The 15,577-nt window shown below is 38.5% G+C and overlaps 2 protein-coding genes across 4 annotated transcripts in view; one reads left to right on the top strand and one right to left on the bottom strand.

Moving 5' to 3' along the window:
* LOC102218160 (matrix metalloproteinase-17-like) overlaps positions 1-5,336 on the top strand; it is a 32,329-nt gene extending 26,993 nt beyond the window's left edge. The window contains exon 12 of the mRNA XM_023341418.1: positions 5,070-5,336. Within this exon, the coding sequence (XP_023197186.1) occupies positions 5,070-5,215 (146 nt within the window). The 3' untranslated portion in view covers positions 5,216-5,336. The remainder of the gene's footprint in view (positions 1-5,069) is intronic.
* Positions 5,337-7,715: 2,379 nt separating this feature from the next.
* LOC111609932 (carbonic anhydrase 4-like) lies at positions 7,716-15,502 on the bottom strand. 3 transcript variants are annotated; one of them, XM_023341419.1, is made up of 9 exons: positions 15,136-15,493; positions 14,893-14,968; positions 14,764-14,790; positions 14,520-14,690; positions 10,531-10,679; positions 10,350-10,445; positions 10,191-10,266; positions 8,304-8,467; positions 7,716-8,215 (listed from the first exon to the last, which is right to left on the bottom strand). In XM_023341419.1, exons 2-9 carry the CDS (start codon positions 14,966-14,968, stop codon positions 8,039-8,041), a joined length of 936 nt encoding a protein of 311 aa, XP_023197187.1. In that variant the 5' UTR covers positions 15,136-15,493; the 3' UTR covers positions 7,716-8,038. The 3 variants fall into 3 exon arrangements, with proteins under 3 accessions (XP_023197187.1, XP_023197188.1, XP_023197189.1); XM_023341420.1 differs by lacking the exons at positions 7,716-8,215; positions 8,304-8,467 and adding an exon at positions 8,993-9,575 and having other exon boundaries at positions 15,136-15,502; XM_023341421.1 differs by lacking the exons at positions 7,716-8,215; positions 8,304-8,467 and adding an exon at positions 8,993-9,569 and having other exon boundaries at positions 15,136-15,502.
* Between the last annotated feature and the right edge of the window lie 75 nt (positions 15,503-15,577).

Raw genomic sequence — 15,577 nt, 5'->3', positions numbered from 1 at the left:
ATGTCCTTTCGTTCATCCTGTTGCTACCTGTGTTGAGCCCTGGTTTCCGCTCAGCAGTGCTGCCTGGGTTTTAGGACTATTTTTGGATCATCTGTACTGTTTGTCATCATTAAACCTCATCATTTTTCTGCAACCTGGTTCCGCCGCGTCTGCCTCGCCACCCAACTCCACCACTTCATGACAAAAGGAACAAATCAATCACGTACATAACTAAAATACCTTACATTAGTAATGTAAGTTGAGGAAATCTAAACTATTTAAAGGGGAAATGCTTGGTTCTTGTTACAAAGGCAGTGTTTTCTGTACATTATCCATTTATTTATCAGAGCTTGTCTGATTATTATCTCCATCTGAGATAGTTGTACCTCAGATGGAGATACAACAACTTCCAACTGTTCGGCATTTGAAGTTGGACAGAGAGGTAAGCGGTACATTTCTTTTACTGACTAGTTAACGTCGTGTTAGCAACTCTGGGTTACGTTGGTGATGGTGCTTATCTTTCACTTGTATGCTGCTATGTTTAGTCTTGCTCAGTGGCGCAAAAGGTGGCTATGCAGCGTATGCAACGCATAGGGGCGCTGCACGAGAGGGGGCGCAAAAACGATGTGGGGATTTTTTTTTTTCTAGTCAGCATTTTATGTACTTAACAGCTGTTTGTGATTGAAATGATCAATAACAGAGGAACAGCACTGATTAGGCGCCCGCCTCCCATACAGGCAGCTCGGGCAGCGGCCCTTCGACAACGCGCTGAAAAAAGTTTTTTTTCTTTTAAATTTGTAGTAAAGCCTCGACAACCGGGAGCTAAAGATGGGCGCAGAAAAAACTCCGGGGCACAAAACAGAAAAAAGAAGAGGAGGGAGGATAAAGATGTTGGAGAGACGAAGAAAAGCTTTTCAAAGTGGTTGAAAGACAGAAGGTGAGTAATGTCAGTGTATCAACAAGAGTTGTAAATATTCAGGTTAGCTTAAGCTAGGCTACAATGACAGGCGGTTGTTGTTGTCCAACACGGGACGCGATTTATTCCGTATTGCTGTAAATGTCTGATAAACACACCTATCACACACACCTCAACAATAAGTGTAATAATAATGACCAAAACAAAACACGGGAAATATTAAGGTCAGCTAAATTGTCGTTGCGGGAGCTAAATAGGACCCCACTAACTGACGCTGTTGTCATGGTTACCTAGAGACGGACACTACGCAGCCGCAGTGAGCTGCTGTCTGTCTTTTTAAAATGTCCGCCCGATAAAACACAGTCCTTAAAGTCAAACCTCTGGCAAAAATGCAGACGGTGGTGGGAAGACAAGTTAACCAATCACAGTGAAGTTTAATAGGGGCAATAAAATAAATGTGTATCGATATTCAGTGGGTTTGATATCAAACAGAATGGATCAGGAGAGGAACCGCAGACCCGTCAGAACCTAAAGAACCAGACATCAGTCTCTTCATCCCTCAATCATTTCCTGAGTCTGAAAAATAATATAGATGGCAATTTAAAGAACAAATCATACAAATAGATTAATAGTAAATAAATATTGTGAGGAGAACATTACAACGTTTGTTAGGATTGTGTAGGAAAAATGTTGATCCACCTCAAAAATATGTAGCTGCGCCCCTGGCCATGCCGTATATATCTGGTGATTAAAACGTATCCACATCAATGTGCACCGAGTTAGCTCAGGAAGCCGGTGGATAGTGAGCGGGGTCCAGATCAGAAAGCAGGTTCTGGACCTGAACTCAGGGAAGAGAGTTTGTCTCTGTCCCATCATAATGATGAAACGGGTCCAGTTCCATCACAGGATGGATGGTGTGTTCATAAGGGAAGCTACGGTTTCTTACACAAAAACACTGTGCTTTATTTGCAATGAGTGCACTGTGTTTGATTGTTTAAATAACACATGGTCTATTATTTACATTTAGCATAATTGGAACATTGTTTTTTTTTTAAAGATAACGACTGGAAAGGACTTGAAATTCCAAGCTCCCAACTTTTGCCTGTCTTGACTTGAGACTTAACTCGGACTTGAGGACAACGACTTGAGACTTGCAAAACAGTGACTTGGTCCCACCTCTGGTCCTGACCTCAACCCGACAGAACACCTTTGGGTGGAGACTGATGCTGGGTTCACATGTCAAAACGTGTTTTTCACGCGTGCGCACTTTGAAGTCAGACGCTGACATTTTGCTCTAGATGCGTCAAAATGGCTCTAGGCGGGCGGTGAGAAGAGACTCCTCAGGAAATGTGTCCTTCAAACTCTTCCACCGTCTCCTGCGTATTTCGTTTAAATAAATGTTTATTTAACATTTGTTAACGTCACTCAATGTTTTTGGTGGATGGATTTGGATAGCTCAATTGAGGGGAAAATATTTTAAAATAGTAAAAGTTATATTACCCGTCATTCTAACTTCCTCGTCAATCCTCTTCCAAGCGAGGTCCGTATATAGTTAGTCATGAGTACATAATCTTGATTGTATATTTAAAGATGACAATGTGAGATTTATGTCATGTAAGGTGGAAATAATTTAAGTTTATCTGGTGTTTGGAGATTTAATTGTTTATAAGTTGAGTATGAAAGGGGTAAGAACTCATTAGATCTTGCATCTTCTACCTGCTCCTTTTTAAACAGATAATATAAAATTACATGTCAATGGGGCATGATAATTTGTTTTAAACTAAATCTTTCTTTCTTATTCTTTCTTGCTTTTACATTTGTCTGTTCAAAATAAACAAATAAATAAAACACTTGAAAAGCTGCAGAGCTTGACGCGCAAAACGTGCCGCGACGAACCTCTAGACTTTGAATGTAAACCGGACGACCCTGATGCTCAAAACGTGTTTGGTGTGAACGCACCATGAGAGCCAGGCCTTCTCGTCCAACATCAGTAGGTGACCTCACAAATGTGCTTCAAGAATGGCAGAAAATCACTCCTGAATCTTGAGGACAGACTTCCTTAAGAGAGATAATAGATTTAAAAATATGGCTTTTTTCACATATTATGGCCTATTTTCTGTGATGCATAAGTTTTTCATTACAGCAAACCAACCGAACAGGAAATGTTCCCACAAAATGAGTCATTAGTGAAAAGATATTTCACACAGTATTCTGAAATACTAGTAAAGGAGAAACTGATTTAAAGGCTGCCTGACCGGCTCCCAAGAAGTATTTCTCTATTCAACAACACACCCATTTATGTTCTAAACTTGTTTATCAGGGATGTTTAGAGAAACCAAATAATCCAACAATTGTGTTTCTAGAATGTGGGAAGAAACTAGAGAATCCTGGGAAAACATGCATGCAGAAAGTTTGGTTCTGTATGTCCTTTGCAGTGACATTTGAGAAAGTTAAGCATAAAATAGTTTAATACTGGAGACCTTCTGACATTTACACATTATTTGGGTTTTACCGCAAATAGTAAAACCCAACAAACACCAAATGAACTTCTTGCACACTGTAAAACATTTGAAGTTGGTTTAACTTGAAAATGAAAGTCCAACTGCTGCCTTGAAAATGCAATTTAAGTCAACAAAAATATTGTTTTGGTTTTAACTCAGAAATTAAAGTTCATAAAGTTGGTTTAACAAGAGACAAGTTGTCTAAACATTTTTGTTTTGCATTTGTTCATGCAATTTGTTTTGTTTCAAATCACATGAACCAAATTCCGGGTCCGGGTCCGGCGGCTGCAGCCGTGGTGTAGATCTTTCTGGAATGAAGAGACTGACCGGGCCGGAAGACGTTGTGATATCCTGCATTCTCCGGGAACAGCGCCATCTGATGGAGTTAAACGTAACGTTAACACTTCAATTGCGAAGATGTTCAGTCAGAGACGAAATTCACACAATCTGACAAAATGACAGGAAAGGAAGATTTAATTCTAATTGATGATTTTTTTAAAAACGTTTCTCATGACGAGCAAAAGCAAAGACATTTTCAGGTCCATGTTGTTCCAGAATATAGTGGATATTATAGAGGAAAAAATACATTTTTATCATAAAGCAAACAGCATCAGGTGTTTCCTACGGAACCCTGTAAAGGACATGGGGAAAACTTTCTTTGGCGTTGTCTTGCAATAATGTACTGATCAGTTCATGCTGTATAATTTAATACTGAAAGTCTTTCATAAGGTGGCCACTGTACTTTCTGCTTTAACCTATGGCTTTCATAAGGTTTGTGAGATACCTGAAGTTTTATATCTTTTTCTTTAGGATAGAAATGCACCACAAACCAATTAATTAAAACAAAAAATAAAACCTGATATTTATTTCCATCTTTTTGCCATTTGTTTCTGGGGGAGAATGTGATGCAGTGCAGGACTGTGGGGAATTCAACTGAAGCACAAAAGCTTTTCTTAAAGATGTCAAAAGATAGTAAAATTTTTATAATATATACAATATTAAAAGGCGTTGAAAGATGGTAAAATATACAGCTCTGGAAAAAATCAACAGCCCACTGCACTGAAGCCCATTGAAAACCTCATGGTTATTCCACCAAATACTTAAAACATTGGTATTGTATAAGAGTAAAATCAGAGAAATTGACCATTTTGCAGGTGACTCTTAATTTTTTCCAGAGCTGCATGTGATATATACAATATCTGTAAACATTAGTTATCAGCAAAATGGCAAAAATGATATCGTTATTGACCCAGATTTTCATATCGATGCATCCCTAATAGTCTGATTGCTTTTCTCAAGTAACAAGTAAAGTAAAGGATTACAGTTTACAGGATTCAAACCTGCTAGCATAATGCTAGTATGACTATGATGGAGAGTTTCTACAGGGTTGGTTTGTTGAAAGCTTTGTGTCGATTCCTCCTTGATTTATACACATTATTATGAGTGTAATAAACTGTAAGCCTCTTTGTTCATATTTAGTCTTGTTCCGCCCTCTAGTGATATTTTCCTGTAACTGCATTTAAAATCTCTCCCTATTTTAGTCCTGTGCCTTCATTCGATGAGCGATGCCAGGGAGGCTTTGATGCAGTAGCAAACATCAGAGGAGAGGTTTTCTTTTTTAGAGGCAAGAAGAAACTCATGCATAAAAGGGATGGACTGGCTGCGGTGTCCGGGTCCTCCTCCGACGGCTGCGCCGCAGAATCCTAGGAAGGATTGCAGCTGTGCCTTCAACAGATCGTCTCTGTCACTGAGGAACGACTGTCTGCTGCTGGTTGCCGTTATGCTGATAATTAATGGGTTGATTTCTGTAAATAATTAACTAATGTGGGCTGTTTTCTCTACACTGCAGCGTAAACGGGACTCCTTTCTACCATCAAACAGCTTTATTTCTTGATTCAAAGGGTTTACTTGCAGGATTTGGCAACCGTAGGATAGCAGCACTCTCCCATCCCGGTTGAGTTTCACATATTTGTGTTTATAGAATAAAAATGGACCAAAATATCAGCCTCTTTGGGAGTTTGATATTTAACACCATTATTCAGCAAATGGAGCTCTTCTTTCACATTTTATTATCTGATCCAGACAGAAATTTAGAAGATTAAAACCGAGGCGCCTTCTTCTGACTTCCAAATCGAGTTCTTCCAATATATTGTAGATGTGTTTAAAATATATTCAACCAATTATGAATTGGTTTATCCTGTTTTTAAATTATTACAATTTGAAATATGGTAGTTAGATTTTCTACGTGTGATTATATTTTAACTTGTACATTATCTCTGTTTGTGGTCTAAGGTTTGCTGCTTAATAATCGTCTGAATTTACTTGTTTTTGTGTTAATAACATTTGGATAAAGGGCTGTTATGTAGCTAAATGAAATCCTCAGAAATTCACACAGATGAACTGGAAATGTTTGTTTTAATGGAGTTTTCAGTGTAAAATGAACAGTCAGACATATAATTGCAAATATTCAAAAATGTAATCAGAACCTCTCACTATCTGTCTGATTTTTTTAGGGGTTTTTTGTGCAGAAAGAGCAGACAATGAACTCTTGTGCGTATTGTTTTTGTCGGGTCTAACGGTGATTTGACTGGGCCACCCTGAACCCTTTCCCCAGGAACTTAATTTCCCAGAAGCTTTTATATTGCTTTGGCATTATGAGGGCTGCTGTTGTGTTGCTGCTTTGGAAACTTGGCAATTACAGCAACCTCTGAGACACTGGATGGCCCACTGGCAACACTGGACACGTTTTTACTCCCACAGAGTCAAAATAAAATAGTGAAACCATAAAACCATCACGTTTTTAAATAGCAGTTATGGTTTAAGTAAAGTAGGGGAAAGGAATGTATTTTGACTATATTGCACCAACTGTAAGTTTCTGTTTGGGTGAAAATGAGAGTAAACAGTTTCTGTCACAGTGATTTCACCTTTATGTATGGAGAAGATCTATAAGTTTCCTAAAGAGGAAGGCAGGCTTCCTATTTAGCATTTGGATAAATTATCACAGCAATAAAATAATCTGTGTACGTTTTAACCAATATGCAGTGTGTGTGAACACACACATTGTAACAGGTGGTATCAAAATTCACACAAATATTTTTGGATTAATGAACTCATGCAAAAGATTTTTTCAGATTTTTTTTTTCAATGTTAAAATTTTGTATTTTCCTTTTATTGTTTTTGATTTTTTTCTGTCTGAAATGAAGCAGATCCAAAGTGCTACAAACATTGTATTCCAGTGTGTTTCCTTCCTGTAGTCTAGCTAAGAGCTGGGTCTGTGGATGTTGTATTTGCAAACAAAAAGACAAATCGCTTCTATGTTTAACTTTAAATAACTGCTGTGGAAACATTGAAAGTGCTTCTCTATCAGCTTTTCTTCTCTAAATTTCCATCCATTCAACCAATTCTGCTTGTAAAGGTGGGTTACACCCCAGGGAGGCTGGCGAACAATACACACACACACAAGCGTGAGAAGACAGTGCTGACACCTGCCCCACCGCCACAGTAAATTTCCAACATGTTAGTTCGATTTTTGCCCTGCGGTGCTGCTGAGGGTAAAAGAGAACTTCCCTGAATCCTGGAAAAGGTTCTGCTTTAAAAACTCACACAGTCAGTGTAGTACTGCAAGTTTATCTTTCACAAACACACACACTAAAACTCACAAAATCTAAAACTGGCTAAGTTTATTTTGCTCATGAACAAGAGCTGCAACTTTCTTTCATCCGTTTAAACACAAATACAGGTGGAATGAACCTCAAATACCAGAACAACACTTTACATAAGTTGTATTAGAAACTCGTCTAATTGCCTTCAAGGACATATTTTAGTCAATTTGTGTTGTGCACCTGCACCAGGTTGGAGAGGTGAAGGTTATTGTGTCTGTTACGTCACTCAGGTAAATTCTGATCATTCCTCAGTGACGCTATAATAGGTCACGTGTAAGATCAAGAGATAGTTCTAAGGAAACACCTGTACTGCACAGTGTGACCCATTTACCTGAAAGACACTCGATGCTCAACTGTTGTTAACAAATCTGAATTTACTGTAACCAAAAAAAGATATTACTCAAGAGTAAAAACGCATTTGGTAGAAAGACTACTCTAATACAGAGTATCTGATCAAAACATCGATCATTTAATATTTAAATCAAAATGTAAAGTTATGAGAAAAAGTCTGACCTTTAATTGTAAACAAAGAATTTTATATTAAATAAGTTTTGTTTTAAAAGCAGGAAACCATCACAGACTAATTCACAGAATCTCCTGTAAAAATAAAAACCAACTCAAAACTATATTGAAGATTAAAAACCAAACACTCAGAAGTCATTGATAAATATTTTATTGAAAAGGTTTTTATCTTCAATGATTGTACACAATGTGCCAGAGAACAAACAGGATAAAGTCAAGTTCTTCATAAACCAGAGTAACACTTTAAACCTTCATCACAAACTAAAACCGGTTTCAGGCTCGATTTTAGTGCAATTTAAACACGCAGGCGTTTCTGCAAAGTGCAAGAAGAACCACAAGAATAAACGAGTAAAAAAATAAATGCATTTGTGTTGCATGGTCATTTCAATACAGGCGAGTCTTTTCATTTTCATATGCATGTTTTATCCAAAAGTTGACCTTCCACTTTAACCTTTGTTTTAATATCTCGCCATTATGAGGGCAAAGGTCATCAGAGCCAGAGAGTAGCCAGATTTGGTGGAGGAGCTTGCCTTCGGCTGCGTTGAGACCGGCTGTGACGGCTGGGTGCTTCGATACACGTTAACCATCAGAGAAGTGGAGTTTTTGATGTGCAGGCTTGTGCTGAAGAGGTCGATCTGAAGGGAGGATGGACAACGCTTAGCCTCATGGGAAGAAACCACTCTGTAGGATCCAAATCAGAACCTCCCTTATGGAGACACTCACCAAGTTTTTGCTGACTTTAATCGGTTCTTTGAACACGGTCCAAACTACGGCCTCGTTACAGGTGGGAGTGGTCAGGGAACCGAGGTAGCGATAGTAATTGGCTCGGTTCACATCAGAAAGGAGATCGTCTAGAGAAATATTATCTGGGATTTTGATAATCACACCTGAGGAGAGAAATGAGCATCAAAGTGAGGCGCTCAAAAACAAATGAGCTTTACCACAGGGCCCCCTAGTGGTTGGTGAGGTACTGCACGTAAACGACCGTTTAATGTCAACGCGAGACGCCTGCAGTTCACTTATCAAAAGATTATGTTTAAAAATAATAATGATGGATAAGTGGCTTAAAACTTGGTCACTCAAAAGAAAAACAGTCATACCTGCTGAATGTGTCGTTCAGGAGCAACTCGATTCTTTTGAACGGCTCTGCGCCGGAGAACAAGTCTCACTTGGTGAGAACTGTTACAACTTTGCTTTCTAACGCTTTTCTCACACGTCAACAGCTGTTGCTATTTTTATTTCATACAACTGACGGACCTAAGTGTGTAACAAAATCCTCGAATAAACGGGAAATGTACACGCTCAAGTGAGTCCTTTTACTTCTTTTTATACGAATTTGGTAATAAGCATGACCATCAAACAAGGCTAGAGAAACGATTTCATCAATGTAAAGAAAGAGGGGACACATCAGCGCACTGAAGCGGCTTCAAGCTGCCCGCTACATTTAATAATCAATTGTTTTCCTGAAATCATAATATTTTACCCGTCACTCTTTAATTTTTTACAATTAAACAACGAAACAGTCAAAACTAAGTCCATAACCCAGCCTATAAATCAAAAGAAAAAGAAATAGTTCATCAATAATAATAGTCCATCAAAAAAGTCCATAATTAGGCAATCCAAAAAAAATAAAGTTCCGTTTGCGCAAAAAAACAACGTTGGGGCCCAAAAATATTAATCCGTCTTCGTGCACCAAAAATACAAGAAAGAAAGAAAAAAAATTGGAAGGGTCTCACCGGGTCGGCGTTTGTGTGCCCGGGCGGTTCCCTTCGTCAGGCCTGGATCGCGAGCGCCTCGGGTCCGGTCAACGCTCCGTGTGGCTCTACCTTGCCTCCAGAAGACTTTTGACCCCTTTGTGAATTGCTCTGGCCACGCTTTTAGTCCAGCAGTCAGTTCTCTCCGGGCTAATCTTGCAAGCTCCTCGGACCGTCGCTCGGCGTCTCTTCCAGCGTGCTGCCACACCCCTTTCTCCTCCTAATCGAGTGTCCTCTGTTCCTTTTTATAAGTTCCGGTAAAAGTTGTGACCCAGATATATTTTTACTAAGTGGACTTTCTCAAATAATATACATACATACAAGACATCCTTGTATACATATCAATACAACAAAAATTATGTGTATTTTATTAACCTATATTTTATTCTCGGAGGTTAATTTTTTTTTTTTTTTTTGCTTGGGATACCTTATTTCATTGTGATGTCACAAGTGGTTAATTTTTATATTTAACGGTGCAGAAGAAGATTTGTTTCTGCCAAAGCAACTCAATTTTATTTTTCTTCTATTATACGTCTAAATTACAAATAGGCCTAAAATGTTATTAATGGACACAACACAACTTCTTTTTTAATTTCTATGTAGAAACTTATAATTAACGCTTTCAGAATCTGTAAATAACTCAAAACGCCATGAGTTTACGTCTATGTGTCACATTTACAAAACAACCTCACCCTTCTTATTAATGAACAAAGAAAAGAACAGAGACTCATATTTTCATTTCGGCTTGTATACATTAAGATCTGTTATTGTGGGGCAATTTCAAGTTAGGTGGTTTGTTAAATAGGTTAAGTTGTGCTCAGCCTGAAGAAGTTTGCGAAACACTGCCACAGCTTACCAGCATTTGAGATATTTGAGAAGTAGGAGGTCAAAGTCTTCCAGCTGGCTGGCTGATCATCTACACCTGTCAGCTCCTTTAAAAGTGAAGAGAGATGCTGGTAAAGCAGCTACAGAAAAAATGAAAAAAGCTCTCAGACATGAGGTCATCTCTGCTCACCTCAATAAAGAAACCGAGAGCAGCGAGTCCTTCAGGATCCTTCTCAGCAAGGGTGATGTTCCGGTTGTAGGTCGACTTGCTGTGTACAATGTGAAGCTGAAGGAGGAATGAAAACAAAATATGTTTTTAAAGAAAGTTAACACACACAGGATGCCAAAGTTGGCATGAAGATTAGAAATACCTCCATGGGGAAGCGCTTGCCGTCCACAGTGTGTTCTGATCCGGGTTCAGCCGTGCCGTTTCCCCAGTGAAGGTGGGCCTGCAGGCTGTCGTAGCTCTCAGACAGGGCTCCTCCTGAGATCTTGATGCCAGCATTGAAGGTCACTTTGACTGGAAGAATAAAAGGAAACTAGAAAATTTCGGAAGAAATTTAGCCGGGGCCTGCCAAGGCGCGGCCGTGGGGTTCGGGCCCGGCGTCGTCGCGCCACAAATCGGCGTCGACGCCAAAGAACGCCGCGACGTAAGCAGTGGCACGCGGAGAACCGCAAGAACGTTAAGCGAGGCGGACGTGCACCGTTCGGTACGATTTAAAATGTTGTCAAGGCTTTTATTTTGGAAGTTTTGTTAAACTTCATTTCAAAGGGCCAAACTAATCCCATGCGTAATAGTCCTTGGGTTAAAATAGTTATATAATGCTCAAAACACAAGTAGCTGATGTAAAAATATTCAAGGCTTTTATTTTGAAATTTTCAGTATGCTTCATTTCAAAGGGCCAAACTAATACCACGTGTAACAGTGCTTTGGATGAAAAAGTCAAATAAAGCCAAAAAGAGCAATTACGTCATGTAAAATTATTCAAGGCTTTTATTTTGAAATTTTCAGAATGCTTCATTTCAAAGGGCCAAACTAATACCACGTGTAACAGTGCTTTGGATGAAAAAGTCAAATAAAGCCAAAAAGAGCAATTACCTGATGTAAAAATATTCAAGGCTTTTATTTTGAAATTATTATTATGCTCCATTTTAAAGTTCCAAACTAATCCCATGTGTAACAGTGCTTTGGATGAAAAAGTCAAATAAAGCCAAAAAGAGCAATTACCTGATGTAAAAATATTCAAGGCTTTGATTTTGAAATTATTATTATGCTCCATTTTAAAGTTCCAAACTAATCCCATGTGTAACAGTGCTTTGGATGAAAACGTCAAATAAAGCCAAAAACAGCAATTACCTGATGTAAAAATATTCAAGGCTTTTATTTTGAAATTATTATTCTCCATTTTAAAGTTCCAAACTAATCCCATGTGTAACATTGCTTTGGATGAAAAAGTCATATACGGCCAAAAAAAGCAATTACCTGATGTAAAAATATTCAAGGCTTTTATTTTGAAATTATTATTATTCTCCATTTTAAAGTTCCAAAGTAATCCCATGTGTAACAGTGCTTTGGATGAAAACGTCAAATAAAGCCAAAAACAGCAATTACCTGATGTAAAACTATTCAAGGCTTTTATTTTGAAATTATTATTATGCTCCATTTTAAAGTTCCAAACTAATCCCATGTGTAACATTGCTTTGGATGAAAAAGTCATATACGGCCAAAAAAAGCAATTACCTGATGTAAAAATATTCAAGGCTTTTATTTTGAAATTATTTATATTCTCCATTTTAAAGTTCCAAAGTAATCCCATGTGTAACAGTGCTTTGGATGGAAAAGTCAGATAAAGCCAAAAACAGCAATTACATGATGTAAAAATATTCAGGGCTTTTATTTTGAAATTATTATTATGCTCCATTTTAAAGTTACAAACTAATCCCATGTGTAACAGTGCTTTGGATGAAAAAGTCATATACGGCCAAAAACAGCAATTACCTGATGTAAAAATATTCAAGGCTTTTATTTTGAAATTATTATTATGCTCCATTTTAAAGTTCCGAACTAATCCCATGTGTAACATTGCTTTGGATAAAAAAGTCACATAAGGCCAAAAACAGCAATTACATGATGTAAAAATATTCAAGGCTTTTATTTTGAAATTTTCAGTATGCTTAATTTTAAAGTTCCAAACTAATCCCATGTGTAACAGTTACTGAGTTAAATCAGTTATATACAGCCCAAAGCAGCAAGTAGTTGTAAAGGCCAGTTCTCAGTCCTGATCTGTTTCAACTGAGGATAGATAGAACTACAATGATGCGTATCTGTAGTCCAAATCAGCAGCCAATAGCCTCTTGAGTTCCGTTGCTATGGCAAATAATGGTCTCAGCAGGTGTGAGCTGTGAGCTCTGAGCTGTCAAACACACAATTGTGTGTTTGAGCAAACACACTTTACTGAAAAAAAGCATTGGAAACAAATCCTTCTTGTTCGGGAACCGTAATACATATTCGAAAAGCGTTTCGAGCGTATGACAGTTCAATGTGTCTTCTGCGATAGTCCCGAGATTCATATCTGTACCTCACTCAGAGCATTTACAGTGATGAGAGAAAGAAATGTTGTGCCCAGATATGAACCGAGATCGGCTGTCACTGTAATTTCAGCAAAAATGAGAAAGTTTGGGTCGCTTAGAGGCAAATTGTGGACAAACCGTAACTCGTATCGACGAGCCGTCTTCACTTTCGAAGAGATCACAGACGTATCTACAAAATGAAATTTGAATGGCATTTCTAGGTGAATTTGTGACGACACAGAAAATCCTCAAAAATAGGGTAAAATAGGGTATTTCTAGGATTTTTCCCATTGACTTATAATGGGATTTTTTTCGTAGTTTTTTGCGAATTATGTCGCCACGTTAAGCCCAAATCCCACCAAAAGTAATAGCAATCATGGCGTGAATTTTCTGCACGTTTTGATACCTCATTTGTAGGTGTGCACCCAGCGGTATGAGCCGCATTAACGGTTACGGAAGAAAAATAAATAAAGAGACACTTCTCTCCGACAATAGTAATAGGTTCCTGCCATTTGCATGGCAGGCCCCAATGAAGATAAGAACAATATCCAGTACCCCCTGATCCCTCCTCTGGCTCCGCCCCTGGTTAAAACTATGCTCCATGGGGGCGTGCTGTGGTGGCGCAAGGGGTTAGCACGTCCTGGAGGCCTTAGTCCTCGACGCGGACGTCGCGGGTTCGACTCCCAACGACCTTTGCTGCATGTCTTCCCCCCTCTCCCCGCCCTCTCTCCTGTCTGCCTACTGTCACAAAAAATACGAGCAAAAGCTCTTCGGAGAAAAACCCCCAACAAACTACGCTCTATGAAGTGCATTAACTCACAACAGCCCTCAAAACTGACTTTGCTTACCGTCACTTTACAGTTTTTGTTGCGCCCTCGGTCTTTCTGTCAACACAATGAGAAGTTGATGCTGCTCCGTCACGCTCCGATATTAAGGTGAAACTTAAACCTGTCGAGTGTTCATATCTCAAAACAGAACCGCAAAAAGTGCATTTTACATCCCACACCGGACTCTGTTTCTTCTGTTTTCCCTTCACGTTCTGTCATGGCCGCCATCTTTAATCCTACATCAACGGCTAAAGGACAACCAGCGGCGCCCTCTGCTGGATGGCGGTCAAACTACAACAGTAAATGAAGGTCTAACTCTAATGGTCATTTATTAGTTAATCGGTTGGAACTAATTTTAATTATATAAAGGATTAATCATCCCAACAACTAAATGTTTCTATTAGGTCAAAGTTGACATATGATCTGTTTGTTATTATGTGTAGATATCTGACTAGTCAGAAACCTCACTTCATTGGTTACAACACCAAACTAATTAATTTATTGCAGCATTGGCAAATTGACAACTTACTATACCTGATAAATTAACTTGTGTACTAAATTCAGTTATTAATTTGGTGTAAAATGGTTAAAGAAATAGACTCTTATATTTCTGTAACTAATGAGTTCATGTAAATCTGAACATAATTACTCAACATTTTCCACATATCACAGTAAGCAAAATTAGTGTTTCATTTGAAAGCTATACGTTTGTTTATCTATTTATATTAAACTCAATGCCCGTTTGCTGGAAAAAAGTGATTGAATATCTCAAGATTTTTTATTTTGTTAAATAAATGTTATTAATATTTTTCAATGACATCTTCCAGTTTAGAGCTAATGTAGTGATTCAATGTTTGATTCACGCATCTTATCTGTCCACATAATAAAGTCTGAGTCCGTCAGATGCCGTATAATCTCAGTCTCAGTCCGGGATGCTGCGCCGTTGCAGTCTCTCAACATACCAGTGTCTCCGGTGTTCTCAATTGTGGCCAAGGCGGATTTGTTGTCATATCCCTCGAAGGTGAACTCCGTCAGGTTCTTGTTCTCCGTGGCGTTGGCAGACGCGATGTTGATGGGCGACTGACGCGTTCCGTTGCAGTGCAGCGGGGCGATGGTCGGCCAGGTGCTGTCACCTGCGGCAGAGGCACGGAGCTGAGCGGCTGCAACGAAATGATGTTGGAGCGAACAGAGGAAACTGATACTTACTGCAGCTTGAGTTATGGTAGCACCACTCTGGAAGAGAATTAAACCGGTTAGTAGGTTCCGTTTTTTTTTTAGAAATAGTGGTGAAAATGTATGTGCATATTATTTTATTATTTTCTTTTTTCTTCTTACCTACGGTGGATGACTCACAATAAGCACCTGGCGCAAGGACGCACACAGCAACAGCAATTATTGTCAGAACATTCATCTGAGGAAGAAACAAACATGAAAAATACGAATAAAACCTGGAAAAAAATGTCATTTGCATTTAACAATTAATTAAATGTAAATAAATGGAAAATTAAAACTCAAATTTGTTGATTCGAAAGTGAGGAAAAGTACAAAGATTTTAAAAGTCAGTCCAGCTGCTCCTACCTTTGCAGGTGTTTCCACGCAGGTGTCTGCTGTCCTGCCTCATCCTAACATTTTATAGCTTCTCAATTCTGCAGGAATTCAGCGGATCTTTGAATGACGTCAATACCTGATCGCATGACTTATAAAACGAACAAATTAATCACATACATACCTAAGATACCTTAGATTGGTAATGTAAGTTGAGGGAATCTAAACTATTTAAAGGGGAAATGCTTGGTTCTTGTTATAAAGACAGTGTTTTCTGTATATTATCCAGAAATATCTCTTTGGTCATTTATTTATTTTATCAGCAGAATCGAAGTTTAACCGTAAACAGAATGTAAATTATTCTAAACATTTGCTCACTGTTAATCTGATGCATAATTGCAGAGTAAGCACGCTGGCTGCTTGTAATCTGTAAATTAACCAACTAATAAAAAAAAGAAACATTAGCTGGAGATTT

The sequence above is a fragment of the Xiphophorus maculatus genome, chromosome 10 (assembly GCF_002775205.1).
Source record: "Xiphophorus maculatus strain JP 163 A chromosome 10, X_maculatus-5.0-male, whole genome shotgun sequence".
Lineage (NCBI taxonomy): Eukaryota > Metazoa > Chordata > Actinopteri > Cyprinodontiformes > Poeciliidae > Xiphophorus > Xiphophorus maculatus.
Note: the sequence above shows the minus strand (reverse complement) of the source record. Positions and strands in the feature narration are given on the sequence as shown.

Bases quoted from the DNA above. Each gene is read 5' to 3' on its own strand.
- LOC111609932 (XM_023341419.1), bottom strand. From the start codon at position 14,968: ATGAATGTTCTGACAATAATTGCTGTTGCTGTGTGCGTCCTTGCGCCA. The intron at 10,446-10,530 runs GTATTTCTAATC...TTCCTCCTTCAG, and splicing joins GCAAGCGCTTCCCCATGGAG to CTTCACATTGTACACAGCAA. The intron at 8,216-8,303 runs GTGAGTGTCTCC...TCCTCCCTTCAG, and splicing joins TTAAAGTCAGCAAAAACTTG to ATCGACCTCTTCAGCACAAG.